The 26,257-nt window shown below is 46.5% G+C and overlaps 1 protein-coding gene across 3 annotated transcripts; it reads left to right on the top strand.

Moving 5' to 3' along the window:
- LOC135399053 (solute carrier family 2, facilitated glucose transporter member 10-like) lies at window positions 1-26,090 on the top strand. 3 transcript variants are annotated; one of them, XM_064630718.1, is made up of 13 exons: window positions 1-106; window positions 14,580-14,750; window positions 16,442-16,558; window positions 16,634-16,824; window positions 18,637-18,740; window positions 19,783-19,891; window positions 19,957-20,043; window positions 20,111-20,191; window positions 21,199-21,309; window positions 21,392-21,845; window positions 21,906-22,028; window positions 22,495-22,627; window positions 24,543-26,090. In XM_064630718.1, exons 1-13 carry the CDS (start codon window positions 97-99, stop codon window positions 24,634-24,636), a joined length of 1,785 nt encoding a protein of 594 aa, XP_064486788.1. In that variant the 5' UTR covers window positions 1-96; the 3' UTR covers window positions 24,637-26,090. The 3 variants fall into 3 exon arrangements, with proteins under 3 accessions (XP_064486788.1, XP_064486787.1, XP_064486786.1); XM_064630717.1 differs by lacking the exon at window positions 1-106 and adding an exon at window positions 10,145-10,207; XM_064630716.1 differs by lacking the exon at window positions 1-106 and adding an exon at window positions 12,953-13,280.
- The last annotated feature ends 167 nt before the right edge of the window (window positions 26,091-26,257 follow it).

Raw genomic sequence — 26,257 nt, 5'->3', positions numbered from 1 at the left:
TAGCCACTGTAACTGTAGCATTGACGGTTTAGTTGCAAAAGGCAAGGTGTACTGCGCTCTGTGACTGTTCCTGTCGTTGTTTGCCAAGTCTTCAGTATGAACACAGGTGGGAGACTTCGATTGCTTTTTTTTTTTTTTCCTTGCAGGACTTAATGGTTGGAATATTCATGATATAACCTAATATGTCGAAGCTTATCAAAAACGGATGAGTTGTCGTTGCATTGTGTTATCTTGAGACGCCATTCTTTCACTCCATGTATATAGCGATAACGATATCTTTCGACATTTTGTTTTGTTTCATAGCGTATTAGTTTGCGCTAGACCTTCATAACCTGTGCATTTTTTTAGCGGACATCGTACATATATTGTTCAGTAACGACAGACTATGATTTAACAACTGTACGTGCAGCAATGCCTGAACGTTGGGATAATCTGTAATCGCAATCTTTTGCAATAGCTTTTGTACTTGCGTATCACAGATAAAGTTGGTTGTGCTGCTTCATTGCCGACTGGGCCTCCTGCCACTAAGGCAGTCACGATGCTCGTGGTAGGGTAGGGGGGTTGTGCGTCCAGGGCCGACTTCACATGAAATTGCATCGACATTTGTCTTGCGGCGTCTGAGCCCGATCTTCAGCTTGTCGTTATGTCTGTAACACGCGTTAAATGCGTCACTTAGCCCGTGGTGGTGGTCATGGTGAAAGCGCTCGCCGTTGTCGACGTCACAGAGGTGAGCAACGTCACGACTGACGCCCTGGGGAATGTGCGTCCTGGGCCGACTTCCGAGGGAACTGTGCCGACATATGTCTGACAGCGTCTGAGGAAAACCCAGGAAAAACCCAAGATAGTACAGCCGGCACCGGGATTCGAACCCGGGTACCTCCCAGTCTTGATTCGCCATGAGCTCTCGCGCGAGCCTACCAAAACGGCTTTGGAGCGCGCGCACATTAAATATAACGATAACGCTTGCTATGTCAGAGTTCAAGATCTGGAGTGGTTCCGGAACGTCAAGTTTTAATGTCGTTTCATCTGTTCTAGTGACGGTACGTATTTTGCGGAAAAAGGAAAAAAGAAAGAAAGAAAACAATCAAATGACGCATCTCCATTTTCCGTTGCACGGAGCTGGATAAACAGTTGAAAGAGTTATCGGTCTGCGGCAATCCCGAGCAAACTCGCAGAAAGCACAATCCGTGTCGGGGTTCTAGCCCGGATCACTTCCCAGTCTCGGCACGGAAGGCAAACCAACGGCGGTCGTCGGCTTCCTAAGGGGCCCGAGGGACACAACACCATTCGTCCATTCGTATTTATTTCCATTCGTGTTCTCCTCATGCGCAAGGGAAATGTTGCCTGCAAATCCACAAGTTACCGCATAGTTAACGCTGTTCGGGGGCAGCGAGTGCTGTCCGTCCCGACGGTGTATATATAGGGCCCTCAATTTCGGGTATTATTTTTTGTGAAAATCGGGGGTAAATATCGGATTGAAAATCAGGACCTGCCAAACAGGGTAAAATCGGGTGATATACTGAGAAGTGATGTATTTTCGGGTGAAAAAAAAAATTTATGTGTTGAAATAATTAATTAATAATTGGGGGTTTACATCGCGAGACAACTGAGATCGTGAGCGACACCACAGCGGTCGGTCTATGGAGTGTTGAAATTAAATGAAAGAATATTTATTAAGAAACTGGTTGATAATTCACTGTATAACCACTAAGGCTTGCACTGGCCCCTGTTTATAGAAAGAATAAGTTGCATGTTCAGCAAAGCATCATCCATCGATGAGCGTTGAGAGCATGCTCACGCTCGCGTTGGTATGCCTCGTATATCGTTGGCTGTTGCTGCATCCTCTTTACTACTCCGCGTACTCCGCGTACTTTGCTGATACAAGATACTCCCTACAAGATTTGAAAGTTGGCTTCACCTAACAATTTCGTGTATTGCGGGCAAACCCACATCAAGGAACGCCAAGCTTTGCTTAACTCTTTGTTTCTTCGCTGTTTAGCGTGATTTTCCCTGATTCCTTTGCTATTTTTGGTAACAGCACAAGAAAGGGTCCCGTCGACATTCACGGAAAGCACTAACAGTACAAAAATCCAACACTTAAGTTTTCAACTTACTTATTGACACAAGCTTTCATGTAGCAGACTACATTTCTTCGGGTGTGAAAAACACAGGGCATTCCTGGTACGAAACCAGGGCATTACCTTGGTTGGTGTTGCCAATCTGCAAGGCGGCTTCACCTCATTATTGAAATGAATTTTGAGGACAAGGGAAGCTATCATGACCCCATTAATCTAACTTATCACTGAACTAACCAAGTTGATGATGTCTTAGGTTAGTTTAGTGAGAGTTTCTGTATTTTGTTTAGTGAAGTTAGGTTAGATTAATAGGGCCATGGCCGCTTCGATAATGAAGTTGGGAGTGCGAGGCAAGCTGCCACAGCCGCACTAATCTAACCTAATATATCACTAAACAAGGTGTATGATGTCATGGGTTAAAGATGGCTTTCCCGTAACACAAATAAATGAATCGAAAAGTTCCGCTAAATGTACAAACGTACACTTACAGCAACACTGAGCATTCGTTGAAGTGGGCTTAACCGCAGTACACGGAAGTGTTAGGTGAAGCCAACTTTCAAATGGTGACGCCTACCAAAGGAACATTTTTCACGCTAGAAATCGGAACTGCATGCAAGCGTCCACAAATCCAAACCCGACGTGTTTTGTTTACTTCACCAGTAAGACGCGGCGCGGTCGGGAGCAGTCGCGCGATTGCCGTAGTTAACGCGTGTGCGGCTCAGGTCCTTGGTTTCCACTTTCGCAAGCCCGGTTTACGGGTTTTATCGGGTGAAACCCGAACTAGTTTGATGTAAATCGGGGGGTTCAAAAAAGGCTTTATCGGGTTTTACCCGAAAACTGAGGGCCCTATGTATATACTACGGTCACGTTACAAGAGAGCATGACTAACAACCAGTCACATTTATTTCCAAAAGCCCCGGAGCAGTTTTACATCAGTGACCTCCACAGAGCAAGTGGTCGCGCTCCCCTTTCCGGACCACGGTTCGTCCCTTCAAGTCCCCAAATCGTTTTTTTTTTTCTTCTCGGAATGTTCTTAACAGGCGTTTGTTGGCTGTACATGCATAGCCAAGGGCTAGCCATGTTGGGGACTTGATGGGACGAGCCGCGGCCTGGGAAGGGGAACGCGGGCAGATGCTCTCTGGACGCCCTTGAAGGCTGCTCCGGGGCTTTTGGAAATAAACGTGACTGGTCGTTAGTCGTGCTCTCTTATAATGGGATCGTAGTATGGACACCATCGGGAAGGACAGCGTTCGCCGTCCCCGAACAAACTTAACTACTGCGGTAACTTGTGGGTTCGAGGCAACATTTTCATCGCGCATAAAGGAGAAAAGGAATGGGAAGAAATAGGAAGGGATGAAGTGGTTGGTGTCATATTCCCAAGGAAGTGTCACTTAGGACCCTAGGAAGCCGACGACCACCTTTGGTTTGCCTTCCCCGCCGAGTCTGGGAAGTTGCCCCCACTCCGACTGTCCTTTCTAGGAGTTTTCTCGGGATTTGCGCATCACTATAACATGCAGGACACAAGTTACTCAAGGTCAACCCCCCATCGCCGTGGACTGCAACTGCTTACTGCGGGTCAAACATCCCATGTCATCATTACTTTCTAGTTGTTGTTGTTGAATTGCGGAAACGTCCACTAACCGGAGTAGCATCCTTACTAAAGCTGTACTTACAACCTTTTTTGTGAGTCACTGCTCTTTTTTTTAAATTTCGTGTTAGCGCCGCGAAGCAACTGTGGCTGTGATCGGCGTACAGACGTGGACAGATGGAGAGAGAACAGTAGGAAGGAGTGGGGGACAGGGGGGTGGGGGTTAGTATGCGTCCTGGGCCTACTTCAGTGGGAACTGTGCCGACATTCGCCTGGAAACTCTTCGGAAAACCCAGGGAAAACGCTAGACAGCACAGCGGGGGGGGGGGGGGGGGGTCCGAACCCGCGTAACCTCCTCCCAGTCTCGGTGTGGAAAGCGCTCGTCCTAACCAACCACTATATGCCACGGGAGTTGGCACATTCACGCATATATAGGATCAATTACTTTGCAGTAGGACGAGTACTACTACGGGCGACAGCTACTTTTAGAATGTGGAATGTTTTCAAACATAATGTGCGAGGAGCAGTGTTCATGCGCTTTTACTCATTCAGCTTTGATTAGAATTAGGAGGATAAAAGGAGAGAGAGAGAGAGAAAAAAAACGGAGATGACTCTGATTGCTCAGCTAAAGCGCAGTTGTTCTCCTCGATATAGTCACGTCGAGACTGGGAGGTACCCGGGTTCGAATCCCGGTGCCGGCTGTGCTGTCTAGGTTTTTTTGCTGGGTTTTCCTCAGACGCTTTCAGACATATGTCGGCACAGTTCCCTTAGAAGTCGGCCCAGGACGCACATTCCCTCCAGGGCGTTACTCGTGACGTTGCCCCCCTCTGTGAGGCCGACAACGGCGAGCTCTTTCAGAAGCACCACCACCACCTACTTTACACCGTTTGTAGCTACTATAGGTTACATCTGCTTTCTCTGTGCTGTTCTCAACCCGTTCAACGTCTATAAATTTTATAGCCGATTTAATTTTATCACTGGAGCCACAGCTCGCAGTCAGGATTCAGTGCAGTATTCGTGAATGATAACACCCGTTGTGGAGGGGCTCATTATTCTATTCCCCACATCACCACCAGCAATGGGATAGAGCATCGCTCCACTCACCATTCATCATCTCAAAATAAATTTGTTGTTATAACACCAATTGCCTGCGTTTTCTCGAATCGTTCAAACTCATATGCAATCCACATATGCCATCATGCCTCCGATGCCGTTGGGAATTTGCGGGTATCCCGAAATGCCACCGTTAAGAATACACCGTTTCAAATCCCATATGCCCAAAATCCCAAACGGCGCAAGCGTAGAGTGTCGCACGCTTGCCGGAGCCCCCCCAAACGCGTGTTGAACTGTCAAAAAACAAACCTAAACTAACCAAATGCTAACCGTTTCTGCTGCTGTGATGTGCTAAACCTATCGGTCGCCAAAAACATGGCTTTTATTCACGACAATGGCTTCTACCGACGTCAAAATCACGCACATACTGCGAGGTTCGTCAGTAAAATGTATTCTTCAACACCATCATTCCGCCATTCTTCATATTGAAGCTTTAATTTACAAATCTGGGATTTTGAACACCTGGGATTTTAAACGGCGGGTGGGATGTCGTGGCATCCCCGGGAATTTGAAATCGATCTTTCGGTATCGACTCTGGAATAAGGGCGTCCCGTCCTTGATGAAAAGTGACGGCATCAGAGGGTTAACCAGTGGTGCATGATGAAGCTATACTTCCCGTACTCGGCAATGGAATTCCTGAGGGTGTCCTCAGCCCTGATCCCATTTTTCACGGAGTCGTATCGGCCTTTGTCTCAACCCACACGTTTTCCTTTCACGGTATTGCAGACGGCATGATCAATAAAGGCTGAACAAAAAAGAAATGTACAGGCGAGCTGGTGTATCTACTTAGCGTTGGCACCATATTCCTGAATGTGGGGAAAAGATAAACGGACAGAGCACTTGGCTTGTTCTGTTCTTCATACTCTGTTCCGACCATGTGGCTTTCTAACAAACTTGTATACAGAGTATACAGGGTGTCCCAGCTAACTGTGAACATATTTAAAAAAAATATATATATAACACTTTTTCCAAGATGAAATCAATTGCAATATAGCATACGCTGAAGGGCACTCATTAGGGGGGCATCAGCAAAGTCCAAAGGCAATGTCTTAATTAACTTTCATTAATTAACTTTTTAATTATAAAAGCTACGAAGTTGTCCCAATGAGAACATCTGTTCCTTTCGGTCACCTGATATCGTAGCTGTTTTCAGAACAAAAATCCGTTCGATAGATCGCCGGCAAAAAATTCGTGAAGGAAAACCATTTTTTTTCTTTATTTTGTTCATTGCGCTTCTTAGAAGATGCGTCTTTCCTTCACCCCCAATGTGAGAGGGAGAAAGAGCACACTATCGCCTCTCGCGTCCTGGATAAAGATTAAAAGGAAACAGAAAATGCAGCCCAAGATAAGGGCAGTCGCGATAGAGTCACTCGATACATTTGTTTTTGTTTTGTTTCCGCAAGTTAAAGCTCATCTTCGACGCATGATGCGGCACTGTGCTCCTTCCCCCTCTCACGTTGGGGATGAAGGAAATACGCGTCTCCGAAGATGCGCAATGAACAAAACAAAGAAAAAGTGGCGGTCATTCACGAATTTTTTTTGCGGGCGATCTATCGAACGGATTTTTGTTGTGAAAACGGCTACGATATCAGGTGACCGAAAGGAACAGATGTTCTCATTGGGACAACTTCGTAGCTTTTATAATTAAAAAGTTAATTAATGAAAGTTAATTAACACATTGCCTTTGGACTTTGCTAATGCCCCCCTAAGGAGCGCCCTTCAGCATATGCTATATTGCAATTGATTTGGAAAAAGTGTGATATATAGTTTTTAAAAATATGTTCACAGTTAGCTGGGACACCCTGTATATATAACTGCCAACGGCAATAAAGGTGTCTTGGAAATTCGCAATATTTTCAACTTCTGAGACCCAGTATTTCGTTTCATGGACGCACAGTATTAGTATTGATGAGTAGTAGTGTCAATATTGATACTGTCGATCGTGTCGACTGCTAGTAATTACTAGTATAGTAGTTAGTACATAGCATGGATATTAGCATCGATGTCACTTGTTGGTTTTTCTATCCTTCTGACCAGCGGCATGGCCGAGTTGGTGAAGGCATCCGCCCGTTGGTGGTAGCCAAGGTTGTGTCCAACACTTGGAGGTGGTGGGTTCGAACCCTGAATCTGTCTGAGCTTTTCCGCGGGTTTTCTGGCAGACTTTCCAGACGAATGTCCCCTGAAGTCGGCCTAGGACGCACACTAACACCCCCCACTCTTTCCTGCTGTCCTTTCTCCCATCTGTCCACGTCTGTACGCCGTCCATGACCACAGTTGCTTCGCGGCGTTAACGCGGAATTTAAAAAAAACAAACTCGCCTGATTATTCGCCTTCCTTTTTCTTCGCACGATAAACAATGCTGTGCATATCAACGATACATGTACTGAGTCCGAAGATTAAGGCTCTATCTCCATTTCGCAGGCCCTCATTATGGAGTGCTTTCTCTGGTAGTAACATTTGACGTCACGTTGACGTCATTGAGCCCCGCACTACATGACACCGAGACATTTCAGGTTGAAAGCGCTGCGGCAGAAACGAAATATATCATATATCATTCTGCAAACTATGTGAACACTTGTTACGTAGTGTAGTCCCTAAGTACACATAGTTTGCGGTATTCCGCTGTTCGTGTTGTTATGGTTATGATGCTCATTGACATTATCAACTACAGATTTCGTATTTTAGCAGGGCGTTTGTGATATCATATCTGCGCTTGGTGTGCATAAAAACGGTTACGGTGTCGTAAACTTCCCCGTTGGTTTGGTGCCCCAAGGTGTGTGTTTTTATTTGCGTTACATTTATAATCACAATGGAAACGGGCGACCATTATGAAAAACAGCCGGCAGGCAAAGCAAATATGTCCGTTTCTGACATGAACGTAACGTATTTTATTGGGTGCGTTGGTAGTGGTAATGGTTTAGGAATTCCTCTGGGTGCTCGAATAAGCACCCGTTTGGAGATTTACTAACCGGCATGGCGGGGTCTAAAGTGATTCGCGAGCAAAGCGAACGTTAATTTTCCGAGGAAAGGGGAAATCCGGCCTCGAATGGTAATTACTGCAGCAATTAGTGGAAGCAGATGCGCCATTTAGTTGCCACGCACCGATTAATTTCACGCAGCAGTGGAAATGCGTCCAACTTTTCATACTGAGTATTCCTCTCATTCACTGGTGTCTAATGCTGGTGTTATTCGCCACCCGATTGCGTTTTATGACAGGATGTTTACGTGTTGGTCAGGTCCTGCGGATGGGTGTATTTACAAACGAGCAATGGATAGGCGAAAGTAGTAGAATTAGTTATTATTTTTGCATACTGGAAAGAGAAAGAAATCGAAAGCAAAATAGCGAGACAGAGAGAGAGAGATACACGATGACGATGGTATGGGGATGTCTTCCGCTCAAGAGAGAAACTGGTGTTCTGAGGCTGGAACAACATAGAAGGGACAGATACAAACAAAGCATCAAATTTGCCTAAGAAATCAACGATGAAAGATGAAAGTCACTGAAAAGCTCAATTGGTAGAGCCCTGGACCGGTAATCCAGAAGATGTGGGTTCGATCCCTACAGCTGGCTAACTTTTTCAATGACTTTCATCTTTCATGTCTTCCGCTCATTGAGCAGAATGCTACCCCATTGCTATTGGGGGAGAATGAGAGGATGGTGATGAGGATGATGCTGACGACGCACGACGCAAAATAGCGAATAGTATATCGAAATTCTGCTTTCTGATTAACGTTGTGAAGTATCTATGGTAGATTACATTGTTGCATTCATATATTACATTACGTTCACCATACCAATAGTAATTATATTACATCCGAATGGTAACTGCAATGAAACTTACGCTAAAACACCTAAGTTTTGTCGACAGAGGTGGTCCAGTAGTTGACATTGTCGAAGCTACAGTAATAAGCTATTTCAATTTTTTCAATTTTATTAGTAATATTTGCAATACATAGTACACAGTGGGGGCCCCGTAGCATAGCTAGAGGTGGGGCCTCCCGGAAACAATCTGAATATGATATCATATGTGGCGACAACATCAGAACAAGGTATCCAATACAGTATGGGACAAAGCACAATACGCACAAAAGAAAAAGAAGAACAAACAAATTAAATAAATATAAGAAATAAAAACAACTGAGATTGAGCAAAATTGTGACGTTTATGAAGGTGAACAGCGTAGGCGAAAAAACCCATGGCAGAAAAAAGACAAATAGTTGAAAAAGCATGCATGAAAAGAATGTGTATGAATATGAGTAACTAATTCATGAAATGGTTCCTTAAGATGATCCGAAAACGATGGAACGAACGTACTGACTTTAGGTTATTGTTCTGTGACTTCAGTTGGAGTGCGCTAATATAATGATGACGATGACAGACACAGACCTCAGACAGCACAGCCGGTGCCATCACCTCACGGTCTCGGCGTGGAAGGCGATCATCGTAATCACTATGCCTCACGAGCTGGTGTGTTATTATGCGCCTCGTGCACAGACTAAAGGTGGCGCTTTGCGCGGCCACGTAGCGGTGGGAAAGCGAACGTTTTGAGTGAGTCGTCCGATACCGAAACCACTCAAAAGCGCATGTAGCGGGCTTCATGAAAATCGAAAATGTGTGAGGCGGTTGTGTAACTTTGCGGATTTCAACCGCTGCGTTCGGTCCTCAATAGACCTCTCCCTGTTTCTAAACAAATGACGTCATAGCGTTCGACAGCGCCACCAATTCCGTAGAGTTGAACTACGCTCGAAGCTAGGGGCGAACAAGGTCGCGCCCGAAAGCCACGGTCTTGAGGGGATTGGGTCTTGAGGGGACGAACGGGCACTTGTTCGCTGCCTCCTATTGAAAGAAAAGTAGTCCCTTTCAGGGACCATCGTAATCCCCTGAAAGGGACTACTTTTCTTTCAATAGGAGGCAGCGAACAAGTGCCCATTCGTGAAACCCAGCACTCCCCTTCCGATTTGTTTTGCTTCCAGTCTGTCCACCAACGTCATGATGACGTTTCTCGGGTAGAGGTCTATAAGGCATAAGACTATACGCAGAAGCAGGCCTCGAGTATTATACACTGACTGTCATTCCAATTTTTCCACGTCATTTTGCACGTGTGTGTGTATTTCTGTTTAACACGCATACTCAGACTGCATACACATTGAGTTGGCAATACACATACTCGGCATCGGGTTACTGAACGTGCCTGGACGGCCGCCGCTACCAGCTGGTTCACTTGCTTCTCAGTTCTTGGCCTAGACAGAGCACTTTGTTGATTAGCCGTGAGCAGGCTTGACGACGTCATTAGGAAACATACTTTCGGAAACAGTCAGGAGCTTTCGTGATGGGGAGATGCAGGGAGTCATTACATGTGTGGTGACCGTGTGTGACTATACAGCAAGATCGGCAGTTCATGCGTACTTATGGCGCTTCCAGACACTGAAGGTGAGGTGAGGTTTGGCTTCGTGTGAAAGGGAAGAAATATAGCCTATGTAGGTAGAGGTTGAAATCAAATAACGTAATCAAACAACTCAGGAACGTATGTACGGTACGGGAATGTATGTTACGTAGAGATTGACTCAACTCCTTAATGGGGCGACTACTCGAGCGTGCTAACGGTTGCGGGTCTACGACAGCGTGGTAACGGTTGCGGGTTATACGACAGGGGTTCTCAACCGGTGGGGAATTTAGCACCATGACACCACGTACCATTCGCCTCCGATTGTACCCTTGCGCGTACCCCCAGTACGTACTTCCAATATGTCAAGAGGTCCGTACTCACGGGTACTCTACACGGGTACCCTACATAGGCGTTCGTGTTCACCGTTTGTCTGCCATTGCGTGCGCTATATCATTGGGGATATCATCCTCCTTCCACCTTTCCTTCCACCGATGCCAGTGTAGGAACAACTGACAACTTGTGATAAGTTATCTTGCAATGACAACTCCTCCTTAAGAGAGCATAAAGCGAAAAAAAAACTTTTTTTTTTTCTGTTACTGTCACTGTAACGGTGTTTCATATTTACACACTATAAATTCTCCCGGATTTTAAAATGACGAGACAATCGCGGAAGCTTTCTATCCGTATGATTGGTGTTAGAAAGCTCTTCCTGCGTGTAGTTGGGTTCTAATTAGAACGGCGTTATGAAAAATTTTAAGACACAAACGATGTCACGGATGATTGAAAACACAGTTTTCCTTGCTAGCCCTCTGAAAAAAAAGAAAAAAGAAAGAAAAGAAAACGAACGTAGACGTTTCTATTATGGTACTTTCATGGCGGCCGAGATCGTCGTCTGCTACGTTAGACAAGAGGAAAAGTGAATCGCCCGGATGGAACATCCCCCGTTGACACACAACAATAGGATGAAAGGGTGCAGCATCATTTGGGTCACGATGTGAGACTACGGAAGTGTGTGTTTTCGCTACCAAGGACTGCTTATTGAGATATTCCCAATGGCACATAAATAGAGAATCCACGATGGTGGAACAAACATTCTCCCTACGGAGCTGCAGAACAAAACATGATTCCATCCACCTCTGAAGGTATGTGCACATACTACCAAAATAGCCATTCCGCTGAACGTGATGATACGGAACGTTTCGTTCATCTGTGTCGCGTAACGTTTAAATGTCACAGCTACCCTAGTTATGTCGTACAGTTTCTTTTCTCTCACGTGATGTTGACATCGGAAGTTCAGTAGCGATGAAATACTTGAATTCACGCCTGGTACATAAGCTGATGACGATTATATTACTTAAAGAGATTTCATCTGGTTCATCATTTCCTTATATTCCTGCTCGTCTGTTCCTATTAGGTTTTTGTTCGCTGGAAAACACGGCGATTTTGATATTACAGTAGAGCATAGTATAGTATCTTGCGTGACGCATGTGAAAAAGAAGCTGATTTATATGTACTTGCAATGCATGTCTTCGCCCAGTGTACAGTACAATCGAGTAAATCTTTGATGGCACTTTTTCGGACACTCGTACGAGGTTTTCTAAATCGCTTGCTCTTTCTTATCACGTTATTAGAAAAATTGCGACGTGGATATATTTATCACTTCCAAAATAACCGAACAGTATGCGTATAGCTTGGAGAATTTCCATCTAATACATGACACAAGTCATCCTCAAAGCACGCTGCTTATTGCGTACAGCTTAGGTTTGGTTTGCTGAACAACGCTAGTGATGCTGAGCAGGTCCCAGCTCACGGAGTTCGCAATTCACCACGACATAAACACTGCGACTGCAGAGCGTCCCGTGAAATGTTGTCGAGAGGATATGACGACAGAGTCGAGCCCCCGCATCGTTTCCGGCGAGGCATCCCTGGACGAACTGCTGAAGCGTGCACCACATGTGGATTTTCGGACGGATCGGTGTCAATAGATTCACTGACCTCATATGTGTATCCATGTGTTTACATCCGCTTCCTCCACTCATTTACATAGGACCATTAAGATGTGTTATTATTTTTTGCACCATATGGGTACTCAAGCACAACGCGGTTACGCGCTCAATTGTGTTGTTAGACACTTATATTTATTGCGTCAAATTACTAGATATTTCCTTGCTAGTATAGAACATAAAATGCGCTATTTGTCCGACTTGTAAAAATTTCGACAGGTTGCACGTGGTTCCTATTATTCGTTGACTATGTGTCATACCTGTGTGATCTTCATGTGGATACAAATATTAAGTATTGACAGTTATCTTCTCCTTCTTTAAAAATAAGATACTGTTTGTGTGCTTGGCTGTGTCACAGGTTTGTCCTAGCAGGCCCACGGTAGTTACTGCTTTCGCAGTGTGATGATATGCGAGAAGAACCGATTTGAAAGGTTGGGCAAGTGTGTTGGCTTGCTAACAGCCTAGAACACGGGCCTGTCGTGCCTGTGTCTTAGTTGCAGACCTGGGCCCTCAGGGTGGTCAATGTGCAGTCGAAAATGCGCCGTTAATCTATCTTCGGCTAATTGTTACACGATATACTAACTTTTATCTGACGCCATCAATTGGCACACTTTTCGCTCCCCCACACCGACGAAGAACTCCGCGTCAAAGTCGCAAGGAGGTTCCTATCTTACACGTACTTTAAGAAAGAGCATAAGTTGACACCTTATCGTCGCAATGTCAACTCCTACCGATAGGACCCTGCCAGGAGACCGATAACCCCACTGCGTATAGAGTGCCAATCAGTCCCTCGCTAGGTTGTTGTCGAGGCACTCTCGTCTCATCGCACCTTTCATGCACTGTTCAAGTCATTGTCCGTCAGCCTCGCAGATGTTCGTAACACGTCAGTGAGCGCTATGCCGACTGGCCGTGCGTCGTTTCGATGGGGGAGCGTTGCAAGATCGTGTAAGCACGCAGCTGATAAAGGATATTGGATAAAGTGGCAGTGATTGATACAGTCTGACTGATCTTGGAAGTTACTCTTGCGGAGTCTGCGTCTGCCTGGCGTCTGCGATGAGCTTTAATGAGAAGACACGGCATGAGGTGTCGCCGTTGCTTCTTCCGCGCGCTTACGGTAGGATATGTCCATTTCATTTTGGTTGGTCATTGGTTCAGAGGAGCTTTTGTAGACGACATGCCATAAATTGGCCTCTTCACATTGTACGCGCAGTTTTCATTCCTGGACTCTGTAAGAGTATCCTTTTTGCGTGCCTTAACCGAACTTAGCTCATATTGTGACTTTTATGTCCTGTTCTACGACATTAGAGAGCTTTAGTTCCGCTTATACGCAAGCAAATAGCTGGTGCACATACTGAAGACGGTATTACGTTTAGCGCATGCGCTTTCTGAACATGCGACGCTAAAAACTATTGGGCTTTGTCCAATGAATATGACGTGGCGTACGTAAGTTTGGGAATGGAGTGTACAGACATCTGTTATTACGTCATACCAAGGTCTTGGATCGCATACTGACCCCAGCGTGTCCTGGGACAGTGAACCACAAATTCAGTTACAAATTCTCTCATGCACACTTGTGTTCTCCCCCACCTGAGATTAGTCATCGCAATTAAAATGGAAGATTTCTACGTACTATTTCTATTTGAACACTTGCGTTTGTTAGGGATGGTACCAGATGCATAGGTATGGAAGCTTTACGTAAATGCAGCTCAATATAGGGGAAAAAAGAAAAGAAAGCAAAAAGGGAAATAAAAATAAATGGGGACCTTGTGATAAAAGAAATTATGACAGGAGTCTGCCGCTGATAACGAGCCAAGATAAAAGTAGGTGAAAGTGTTCGTGGCGTGTAGGTCATAGTAGGGATTTTCCCAACAACCCTCTAAGATCCCCCTCCCAAAAAAGACAGAGAAGGTACGTACCTGCAAAAAAGAAAATAGAAACAGATCTCGTCAAGAAACAGTCGAGCTTCTTTTGTTGACCAATACCGCTATTTCCTCTTTGTATTGAATGCAGACGAACAACAAATCTGGCGTAGATGGGTAGAAATCCAGCGAACCGGTAGAGATGTAGGAAAGGAGTTGCCTCAGGACAGAAGTCGCCGATATTTCGAACAGAGACTGTTCTTCTTCTGGGCACCGTCCATGATGAGGACGGTGCCCAGAAGAAGAACAGTCTCTGTTCGAAATATTGGCGGCTTCTGTCCTGAGGCAACTCCTTTCCAACAAATCTGACGATATGATGTCATGCGAATAGTGTCCGAGATCAACGAATACCGCGAAACTTGCGTCCCAAATAGTATTGGTTAATTTCCGAAAATAAATTCCAGCGTGTCTCTTTTTTACTGCGTTCGGCGGAAGTGCTCACGTTCTTTTATATCTTTATTCATTTTTTTTTCTTTTTTCTTTTTTGTGACCAGCATATTCCGGAGCGGTACCTACTCAGACAAACCACACGGAGAGATGCGAGGTAGGCCCTGGTGTGAAGCCCCACGGCGATAGCGGGTTCCAAAGCACGAGGTCTTTCATATCCGTCCTGCTGGCAGCTGGCATCGCCTCTTTGGGTGGCATCCTTTTCGGCTATGACACAGGTACGTCAGTTGTTGTCAGATTATATGACAATCTGGTAGTGCGATAGCGATTGCGAGGCTGTCTCTGTGATGGGGAATGCACGAGTGTAAACGTCTATATTGGAACTACCGTATTTTCACGCGTATTAGCCGCGGCTTATGCGCGATTTATTTTTTTCGTGGACGCTCTGCGGCTTATCCGTGGGTGCGGCTTATCTGGTGACTATTTTTCCCTGGTACTTTCCCCATACCCCGGCTTAAACAAAAGGGCCGACAGTGCCTCATGTTTTTCGGAACAGGACCGCCCTGCCAGTGCACGAACAATACCGAACAGGGGCAGGTCCACTCCACATTCGAGTGGACTAACCCGTCAATCCACGAAAAACACGCAACAAGGGCACAATCCGATCTTAGTAGAACACTAGAAACTGACCTCCTTTGTTATACATCATGCCGACACCGGAATGTGGACAGGGTTTATGGCCTTCCCTACGGTCTCCTTTGTCGGAGACCCACAGGAAGGGTTCAATACACCTGACATCGGGATAAAACGTGGTCAGCTAAGCGTCAGTTCTCATTTGACGAGAGCAGTAGCATTCGTGGACACGGGCACGGTAGTTAGAGGTGAGGCATGGCTCCAACGCTGAGGCACAGCTACGACAGCGGCTTCAAACTAAAAGTCGTCGACTTCGCTGACAAGTACGGGAACAGGGCAGCTGGCAGGGAGTACGGCGCTGACGAGCGTTGAGCATCTCTATTCATTTTGTATGTGCATGACTGGTTTAGCGCACAAAGCAGTCGCGTCGTATTACCCGCGGCTTATCTGCGAGTGCGGCTTATCTGCAAAAACATTTTCAAAATGTATCTAAAAACGAGTCCTGCGGCTTATCTGCGGTGCGGCTAATACGCGTGAAAATACGGTAATTAATTTCTTAACTCACGTTAAGTTCTTTAACTCATAACCTACTGACCCTCTAAATACACCGCCAATGATGAGGACGTTGCCCAGTAGAGTACGAAATATCGCGGCCTGAGGATTTTGCTTCAATCTGCTTTCATCGCATTTTCCACTTTTTGAATTAATTTGCTAGTGATGTAGACGGCGCTGATCCGAGCACCTTGTCAGCTTATGAACAAGTCTTTGATGGTATCTAATGTCAGAAAAAGCTGCAGGATACGAACATAGAATTCTGACTCAGTAGGAGCGGCATGAGATCTAATGGAACCACCTCCGAATCGCATCTCGAGTCGGTTGAAGACGTAAAGAGTAAACGAACGTTCCCACTGCCGGCGGAAGCCCGGAAAGGCGCCCGCAACGGCAGAAACGTCACTTTGAGGACGCCGGAGACCCGTTCTCTGACGCCGACCAAGCAGTCGCTCCTTGCGCGACTAGAGAGCCCAGGAGGCCCGAATCACGCAGGGGTCTTCGACACGGTCGCAGTTGTCTTCACATCTTCAATAATTCCTGAATGGCATAGTAGCATACGTGTCCCATCGTCTATCATCACTTCTTTATATATGGAAAATTCTTTCTAGGTTCGTAACGTTGGAGGGCTTCAATACTGCTTGTTTTCAAACTCTCGTGTCCTTGGCAAGATCACGCGAGATTCAGTTGGATATGTAGCATTTTTCGTGCCACAAGAACACCAACCCCACTGATAATCGGCGAACACGCGAAGTTATACATAAATAATGCAATTATCTCTTTTTAGGCATAATATCCGGAGCCCTTCTGCAACTTCGACACCTGTTCCACCTGTCATGCGTGGGACAACAGCTCGTCGTCGGAACGTTGTTCCTGGGAGCATTTTTAGCATCCTTCTTCGGTGGTAAGCTTCGAGAGCTTTAACACCGGGAATACTTGCAGACTATAACGATCCCTATGTCTTGGTGCGTTTTTCAAGGCATTATCGTGGACCGTTTCGGACGAAAGACAGCGCTCCTGGTGGCTAGCCTACTCTTCGTCATCGGAGCTGCAACTCAGAGTCTCAGCACGAACATCTACATGCTTTTGTGTGGTCGCTTGGTGACGGGTACCGCCGTGTCGCTCTCCACAACTGCGGAATGTACATACATTTCAGAAATCTCACCCAGGGTAAGTGGCGGGAAATTCAAAAAGGCGGGCGGGAAATTTAAAAAGGTGGGCACGTGATAAAACACGTGCACGACGCTCTTCGCGCGATACGTGAAGGCCGTGGTAAACGTCACGCGCAATGTGTCACGTGCCCACCTTTTTGAATTTGAAACGACGATGAAGCGATTAAGCCTCCTGGTCACTTTAGAGCATGTGCTTCTTTCTGTTACTGCGTTAGGGTTGCCACCAAGCCGGTATTATACCGGCACGGCCGGTTATTTGGGCTCTCTGCCGGTTGCCGGCAGGAAGGTGATACCGGTGATACTTTTGCCGGTATTTGTGGTTCAAGACCTTTCATAAGGGCTTTTACGGGATTTTCTCTTCAACATTCCACTACAGCTTGAATAAATCTGGAACACAGACCCAGCTCCGCAGTCACCAGTCGTTTTCTTAGTTATTCATTATTATTATTATTCATTGTTATTACTATTATCATTGTTATTTCTAGCATCAATGATACAGCACCACACAGGAACATATGTTTCCTCGTATTATCTTGAGCGAGCACGCTCTCTCTCTCTCTCGCTATGCGTGTGCTCGTCCACCCCTCATCCACTTTCCCACGAGCCTTTCCTCCTTTCCCTCTATTCCACCTCCTCTCCCTCAGCCGGTATTTTTTACTACGAAAGGTGGCACGTCCGCGCCTTGTGGCATTCCTATATGGCGGTATGGGCGGTGCGATGCCCTCAAAAGGTCGCATATTTATTAATCATGGAGGTTACATTACACTCACGAATATGATAATGATAACTGATAATTTGTGACTTTACGTCGCGAGACAACTATGACAATTGAATGACTACCTCTACCGGGTGTTTAGCCCCTGTCGACACTTTGTGATTTTCCGAGTAATTAATTGGTTTACTCGATTAATTACTAAAAAAATCGCTACGTTCACAAAAATCGCGGACACCCATCCGCGGCGGCGTCTATGTGGGAAAGCCTCCGTACAGAGATGGTCATTGTTCAACATGGAAGGAGACTGCTCAAAGAACGTCCAGCGACAAGAAACTCTCTCAAAAGGCTTAAATCCATTGGAAGCAACTCGCGCTCTACGGACGGTGATCAAGATACATCATGAAGGCACTAGATTGGCGCACTTGGAAAAAAAAATTCTCTCCGAACTTCAATGCAGCGCTCACACGTACAAAGTTGACCTTTTCGTCAGCTTTATCTCCCAATGACCCTTGATATCAAAGACACATTAAAGATGTCAAACCTAGTTTTGCACTATTTATATCCCTAATTATTATTCCTGAGTGATGGGCCTGCCGTCATTAACTATGACCCTGAGGCCTGACCATCGACCCTGAGAGGTCGAGTTGCACAAAATCGTCTCTCGGGCGCAGCTTACGAGTGCCAAACCGACAATTCCATCAACTTCATCTCCCAATAACTCTCGATATAAAATAAATATTGAAAATAAGAACGATTAGGATACCGCTAATTTGTCGATCTAAGTCGATATCTGCAAGCGAAATATCGATAATTTAGCTACACATATCGACGCGAGAAAATGCCGATATCTTCTCATTGTCGTGATCATAGTTCTCTGGTGACATAAAACCACAGATCATAATCATCTCCTTAATAATCTCTATAATTACTCTCCACTTGGCATCCACATTAACTGGCATCTTTCATAAATGTAGCTGCTACCTATCACAAATCTGCCTGCTGTAGCTATCAGGTGGCAATATTTCTCAAGCGGAGCGATAAGAATTGTTACTGTGGCGGTTAATTCAAAATTCATCGTACGATGCACTTTTCTAGCAACATCGTGGAATGTTGGTGTCACTGAACGAGGTGGGCATCACGGTCGGGTTCCTGCTGGCGTACACAGTCAACTACTCGTTCATTTCACTTCATAATGGCTGGTAAGAAATTTGCTCTTATGGAAGGGACCGTCAACGACTCAAACACGGTCACAATAGCGACCATGAGGGCATGCGGTCGTTTTCCATGCCGCCGACGCAGACCCGTGAAGTTTATTTTATTTTATTTTTATGTTTTGTTTCGATTTTGTGTTAGAGCCGCGAAGTAACTGTGGCTATGAGCGGCGTTCAGATCTGGTGATATGGAGAGAGGACAGCATGAGGGAGTGGGGGACGGGGGACTTAGTGTGCGTCTTGGACCGACTTCAGGGGTATTGTACCGACATTTGTCTGGAAAGTCTTGGGAAAACCCAGGGAAAACCTCAGACAGCACAGCCGGTGGTAGGATTCGAACCCACCACCTCCAAGTCTTCAGCACGACCTTGGCTAGCCACCATGCCGCTAGTCCGTGTAGTCTGGTCCACACGTACTCATGCAGCACTGGCTATCCAGCAAGTTCAGGACGGCTGTGAACTCGTCCAGGACTACGGGCGTGCTCTTTTACAAAACGAATAGGAGAGTGCAGAGGGCGTGCACGGCACTGAAAAAAAAAATAATAGTAAAGTGCTGCACTGCTTGAACTAGTGCAACGAGTGCAGCCAAATCGAAGAGACATTTTTTTCCCAAACGGCAGTCGCATGCTCTTATCTCTGACTGAAGCAAATCGTTAGTGACTGCATCCTTCTGTAAGATCGGTGTTCTTGCGGAAACTAGCACAATTCACATGTCCATTTACGTAGTATGTCTCAAATACTTTGCGGAGTATCAATGATTATCGATAGGATAGATCGAACCTGTGCACCCACTCCGGGGTGCTGTGTACTGATGATGATGATGATAGTAAAGAAAAATATGGAGATGTAGACCCCACTTAGTGCAAGACCAGCTACTGGAGAACGATTATGTAAAAGCACGTTGCTTGTAAGGTGTTAAAATGATGTCTCCTCCTCTATGAGCTCAAGTGAAGCTTAAGTGAGCGAGGTGAACGTTGTGCAGTGCTGTCGATAAAGAGCCAGTGTTCTAACATGCTATTACACCCGCGCAGGCAGTACATGTTCGCGGCTGCCATGTGTCCGGCTCTCTTACAAATGGTGGGGACGCTCTTCCTCCCTCAAAGCCCACACTACCTCGTGCTCAAGGACAAGACTGAACAGGTTCGAGACGTCTGTCTTATATAGTTTCGTTGTTTTGCTGAAGTATATACTGTCGTTTTCTGCAGGCGAGAAAAGTTTTGCGGCTAGTTCACCCAGAAGAGGTGGTGGAAGAAGAGATAAAGTGCATGAGCAAAGCACTGCACGCCGAGAAAGTAAGAAGGTGAACCCGAAATGACCGCGGAGTTTTTCTGACGCTGAACTTGATGGTTCCTTGCACAGAATCACAGCTACGCTGACCTGTGTTCCAGCAGCTTGAAGGGTAGGATGCTGATAGGAATGGGGCTTGTTTTCCTTCAACAGGTACAGTGGGTACAAAGTTTTTCCCCCCGGTTGTACTTTTGGCTCCACTGTAAAGGTTCTAGTGAGCCTTCATACTCGGGAAGTGTGAAGGGAAGTGTCTCAGGACGAGAGCCGCCGATATTTCGAACAGAGACTGTCCTTCTTCTGGCCTCAGGACGAGAGCCACTGATATTTCGAACAGAGACTGTCCTTCTTCTGGCCTCAGAACGAGAGCCGCCGTTATTTCGAACAGAGACTGTCCTTCTTCTGGCCTCAGGACGAGAGCCGCCGATATTTCGAACAGACACTGTCCTTCTTCTGGGCCACAAGAAGAACCGTCTCTGTTCGAAATATCGGCGGCTCTCGCCCTGAGGCACTTCCCTTCACACTTCCTTACCAGTTCGCTGGATTTTCTACCCTTCTACATAGTCGGGAAGATATTTCACTACGTAGGGGCGCGTGAGTCCCAAGTTTTATTAGCCTTCAAATCCTTACGTAGCCTATACTGCAAAGTATTTATACATGATGTGCCACATGTATTGTGTATGAGAATCTGGATAGCTCTTGAGAGTTTGGATACTGAATTTTGTGTTCAGTGCATACCCTGGTGCATCTGCCTTGGTTTGTGATAGGGTTTATTCACATGATGTCAATGCGCGGGGGAGCACAACAGACACTAGCGAGTTTCCTGCCATGATGTTAGTTAGTCCTGTGGTCTTGCCCGTCCACAAATTCGCCCTCACCATATTCGCCGTTGTTTGGTGTTTCCAAGTTATTGAGCCTTGTGAATATTATTTTTGCCATATCCCAGTAATTTCCATGTTTTCAACGTAAAAAGCATTCGAAATACTACCGAAACGAAACTTCGTTCAGCCTGCGTCATGGCTGCGATCTCGCCTTTTCGGAGTTAGTGCCCTCTAGAAGGGTGACGTCAGTGACTAACCTTTACATAATGCCCAGTCAGTTTTGCAAACTATTCAGCGGAAACTTTACATTTCAATTCAGCTACCTCCCCCATTACCTTCCAGTTCACGGGACAGACAAACGTGGTGTACTATGCCCCAACCCTGCTCAAGCACTTGGGCTTCTGTTCCAATACAGCAGCGACACTGGCGTCGGTGGGACTTGGTGGCATTAAGGTACGTCACCCATCAAGGTGTGCTTCATTTTTCACCGACAAGGTACATATGTCACAATCTCCTACGCCTCGTCTTACCACAGGTCGTTGCGGCCGTTTTCGCCCTTCTCGTCCTCGACCGCGTTGGACGTCGAGTTTGCCTGCTCCTCGGGATCTTTCTTATGGCATCCAGCATTCTGACATTGGGTGTCTTCACGAAGACGGTGTTCAGCAGCGAAGGCGCACTTGTCGTACGCTGCAGCGATCCGACCGTCACGCCTCCTCGCGCACCTTTCTTGAACCTCACAGAGCTTAGCCTAACGGAGTCTCCGCCGCAAGTACAAGGCGAGTTAGCACTCTTGTACAGCGTTCGCGAACACGATTTTAAAGAAGAGGATGCTGGAGATTATGCAATTAAACGGGTCAACGAGACGAAAGAGGCTGCCGAGTCGCCGTCCGAGTGTGCTGGCACGGCTGAGGGTACCTCGTTCCAGCGGGGAGTGACCATGGCAGCGCTCATGATGTACGTCTTCGCGTATGGAATCAGCTTTGGAACGAGTAAGTGAAGCCCTTCAAGTAGGAACGGTTCCGTCACGTAAATGTACGGTCACTTTACAGCCACGTGGGTGATTCTGAGCGAGATTTTCCCAATGGCCGTCCGAGGGCGCGCAATCTCCGTCGCAACTGCGTTCAACTGGCTCACCAACATGGCCGTGTCTGCAACCTTTCTCACATTACTCAGTAAGCTTGATACGCCTGTGTTCCTTTTTCCGTTTGCTTTAATGCCGGCACAGAATGGTATTTGTGCACGTGAGCGCGAGCGCCCAACGTATTGTCTTCACGTACAGTTGCTATTCGGGGGGACTATCCCCCCGCGACACAACCACAAGATATTCCGTATAGCAGACGACAGGAAAAGACGCTGACGGTGTCACCTGCTAAGTGCCGTCTGCGAAGTACCATCTGCGAAGTGTCGTCTGCGAAGTGTCGTGCTGAGCGTGCAGTACGCTACTCCCAATATTCAGGCACCGTGTGAATGCTCAACATAACAAGAGACGGGACTTGGGGTCCGTTGGCAATGGTTTTTCTTTTTCTTCCACTAGAATATTCTGTGAGGATGTCGCTCGTGTGAATACACGGTTTCTGTCCTTTCCTTTCCCGAAATGGCGTGCTTCCTGCATCACGCTTCATTTGTCTTTCATAACAGATGCAGTGGGAGTGGGCGAGACCCTGATCATGTACTCCCTCGTATGTCTTCTTGCCTTCCTCTTCGTCTTCTTCTGCGTGCCCGAGACGAAACACAAAAGTCTAGAAGAGATTACCAAGGAACTTGACCATGGGTAAGATGCACGCTCTTTAATCTAAGCCTCACCGTTGAATGTTGAGCTTTATGTGCTTTAATTTTGAAATGCATGGGTTATGGCTACCGTAATGGCAAAAATCTAACACGCTGGCATCCCCCGCAGTTCGCCCTCTTCTTTCCGTGTTTCCTTTTTCCCTCTTTTTGTGTATCCCGAGTGATAACGTTTGGAGTCGATTTACACGTAATGTAAATAAGGTTATGGGTATCGAAGTCTTTTTGAGTTCAGAAGAAGCATATATATTAGCAACTGGATACCGAAAAACCTAGTCCTAATTATACTTACCTGCATTTCCATTTGCACCTCATATCCAATAGCGACTCTCCCAATGCACGCTTTCTGTATGTGCTGTATGTGTTTATTTGAAAAGTACCTAGTGAAGGTCAGCCAAACGGCATGGCAAGCCACTGAAAAACAAGAAAGAGTGACAAAGAAAAAAAAAAGACTCTGACTGGTGGTCTGTCACTAGCCGACAGACTTTCTGTGTCGTTCAGTGCAACTGTATCACATTCAATACTATACTATTCATGTTGTAGCCTCGGTGGCTTGTGGTGGTGGTGGTCCCCTTACCAAGTTCTTACACTTTCCTGTCGCATGATGTTGCAAGCTATACTCTTGGTGGTGGTTTATTTAAGTACTTCTGCTGGTCGATGTGCTTACGAATCTACATACTGCTGGTACCCTACACGACACACCAATACACGCTTTTCCATGTGCGTTGCTGCGACGATTAACGCCTGGATCGCTTCCTGTTTGACATTGCGTTTGTCTTTCATATCCGCTAATCTGCAGGAGTAGTGTTACCACAAACACTTCATCGCGACGACTGACCCAGACGAGTCGCCGGTTCCCATTTTTCCGGTGTACTCAGCTTGGTTTGATAACGATCACTCGTCCTCTTCTGGGTCAAGGCGATGTGAAATAGGGTTGCTTGAGCAAGGCTGAAGTCTAGAGGGCGCCCAGCCGCGAACTCTCTATCATCACCTGCGGAGGCGATAGGGAGCTCGTGACTTCGCCTAACATGAAATCTCTGATACAGTGCTATCCGACCTTTCGAGTGAGTGCCTCGAAAATAAAAGAAAGAATAAAAAATAATAATAAAAGAAAGAATGAAAAATAATAATAAAAGAAAGAAAACCCAACACTTCTAGGCATGTCAGCTAAGAGAGGAGCTTGTCAAATTTGTCAAAGTTTTCTCTCTCTCTCTGTGTGTGTGCCCGCTTACTAATATCGGTCCCTTCAAGCGAATTCTCGTGTCGTACGGAAGCGCACGTTTGAAGAAGAAACAGTGGTCAATACTTAGTACTTGACGTACAGCCGACGTCAGACTTAACCGCAACGCATCTGCGCTTGGCCTGCGCAGACGCCAGCGACGCGGAGCGTTAGCCTCTGGTCTTGAGACTGCATTCGAGATATAGGTCTGAGGCTCGGTTGAGGCCTCGACGAATATTGTTATTTTAGGCTCGCACAACTGATAGGACAAGATGTCAACCACGAGTCGGACCGTTACAGACTTTTCTGATAAGTCCTATCTGCTGAAGCTGCTCGCGTCGGTATACCCGCGACTGTCATGGGATGCACTAATAAACATGACCCTGCACCAATAGCCCGCTACAGGGCCGGTGTCTACGGGGGGGGGGGCGCAAATTTCCCACTTGTCCCCCCGGAGGCGCAAGGTAGACGCCGGTCCTGGTCCGCTATTCACCTAACACCTGCATGATGCATATCGAGGTTTCTGTGCTTTCTGTATCTCTGCTTTGACGAGCTTTCAAAAATTTCGCTTTCACGCCTTCTACACGAGCACCGTTTGCTGGCTTGATATTCGCTTCCTGCAACTATAGGCTTACTGGCCCAATTCCACGTCTGATTCCACGTCTGATGCCATCTATTTCAGGTTCATTCAGTGGCGTTGGTCTTGTACGCTATTTCGAGGGCGGAAGACGTGCGCTTTGGACGTGTCAACTCCTTCGACTCAGCACACGCCTTAGACGCCCACCTTGTTTGTTTTTCGTCTCCATTGTGCTGTGATCGCTGTCGGAACAGATGGTGGGTACGCGTCGGTGTGGCGTTGCATTGTGCGCGTTCACCGACGTTCGTAAACATGGACGTGGACACACCGGTGGACCTAAGATGGACAGAGACGGGGGTGATGTTTGGCGGAAGAGTGATCAGACTTCTCGTGATTGGCGGCTCGGTGCACCAAAGGGGAGTGGAAAAGGGAAGGGTGATAGAGGGAGGGGAAATATGATGGTGGTGCAGGAGTAGAAGAGGGGTGACAGCCCCTCTTGCTCTGTACCGCAGAAAGCATCCGAGCGTCCCTCAGTAACCTTCATCGGGGATGGTTCCTGTACCACGGTAACCGCCAGAGGAATTGACGGAGTTACCCCATCCGATGGACAGAGGAGGAGGGGGCCAGTGGGGGAGGGGGCCGTGACAGCGCCTCTTCCCTCTCCTTCACCACGCGGACATACAGAGTTGCGACGTCATCTGCTTCAGCCAATCGCCGCGGACGATTTCAAACACAGGCTTTCTGTGGCTAGCAGTGGCTGCCCGTGCGACTTATGGCGGCTCATCTCCATAGCTACGGCCGCCGAAAGCACATCGTGATTTGTGGACTCTTAAGGACTTCGCCGCGTCGTTTATGTGGCTTTGTTTTTTATAGATGCCCTTGACTTTTGGCAGGCCACATAGCCATTACTTTGATAAGAACGTCGCGGCAAGGCGACTGTGTTCCGCAATCGCTTACTATAGTCACATGCACGTGAAACTACAGACTGGTTTGTGAAAGAAGCGACCTCCGTCTGAAAAGAAAATCAACGAAAATGTGGTGGTCTGTCCCAAATGTGTGCTGCTGTGAACACGCATATATTGAAAAAAAACTGTGTCCAAAGCAGTGGCTTTGAAACGTGCGGGTGTTGTCACGTCAATTTAATGATTTCGAACTGTTGCAAGAGAGAGAAAAAGTGGAAAGAGGGGGTGCGAATACTGAAGTTATCTCTCTCTCTCTCTCAAACACTGAGGTATCTTAACGCATAATTGAAAGGAAAATTAATTTGTCATGAGATTAATTTCTTGAATGAGACAAAACGTTTTTGTCTGCGAGTTGTGGGACAGTGGGGAGCGAGCCACATGTGAGAAGAAGGAATTATGAGAAGGAAAGGGTTGGGAAAGAAAGAGTGATTCCCATCTATTGCGCGTGAAAATTATCCGTACGCAGTGAATTACCTTCCACGCGAATATTTCAAATATTTCGAGTTGTGTATGCATGCCGTATTTATGAAACCTCCAATCATCACTGATTTCATCGTGTGCGCTTGAACCAATAAAATGTACGCTGTGTCGCAAACATTCGAATCGCCCCATTGCGGTTGAACATTTTATGCTTTTGTTCAGCCATCTTAAGGCGAACTCATGAAACAGAAAATAAAGGGACAGCGCTGGTACCATATACGGTTGTTGACGTGAATGCATGCAGCACTAGGCGTCTGTGTTGGCTTACGTGTCAGTTGGCATACGTAGCGACTATTGAAGGGGCGGTCACATCCGTTCCAGTTGATTTCGAAACTAGAGCGTCATTACCACGGTATCGAAAACGCCACGCGAAATACT

The sequence above is a fragment of the Ornithodoros turicata genome, chromosome 6, assembly GCF_037126465.1.
Source record: "Ornithodoros turicata isolate Travis chromosome 6, ASM3712646v1, whole genome shotgun sequence".
Classification (NCBI taxonomy): domain Eukaryota; kingdom Metazoa; phylum Arthropoda; class Arachnida; order Ixodida; family Argasidae; genus Ornithodoros; species Ornithodoros turicata.
The sequence above is the reverse complement of the archived record's forward strand: the minus strand, read 5'-3'. Positions and strand labels throughout refer to the sequence as shown.

Coding starts and splice junctions, on each gene's coding strand:
- LOC135399053 (XM_064630716.1), top strand. CDS start 13,220: ATGAGCTTTAATGAGAAGACACGGCATGAGGTGTCGCCGTTGCTTCTT. Junction 16,825..18,636: donor TTTCAGAAATCTCACCCAGG/GTAAGTGGCGGG, acceptor GCACTTTTCTAG/CAACATCGTGGAATGTTGGT. Junction 21,310..21,391: donor TGGGACTTGGTGGCATTAAG/GTACGTCACCCA, acceptor GTCTTACCACAG/GTCGTTGCGGCCGTTTTCGC.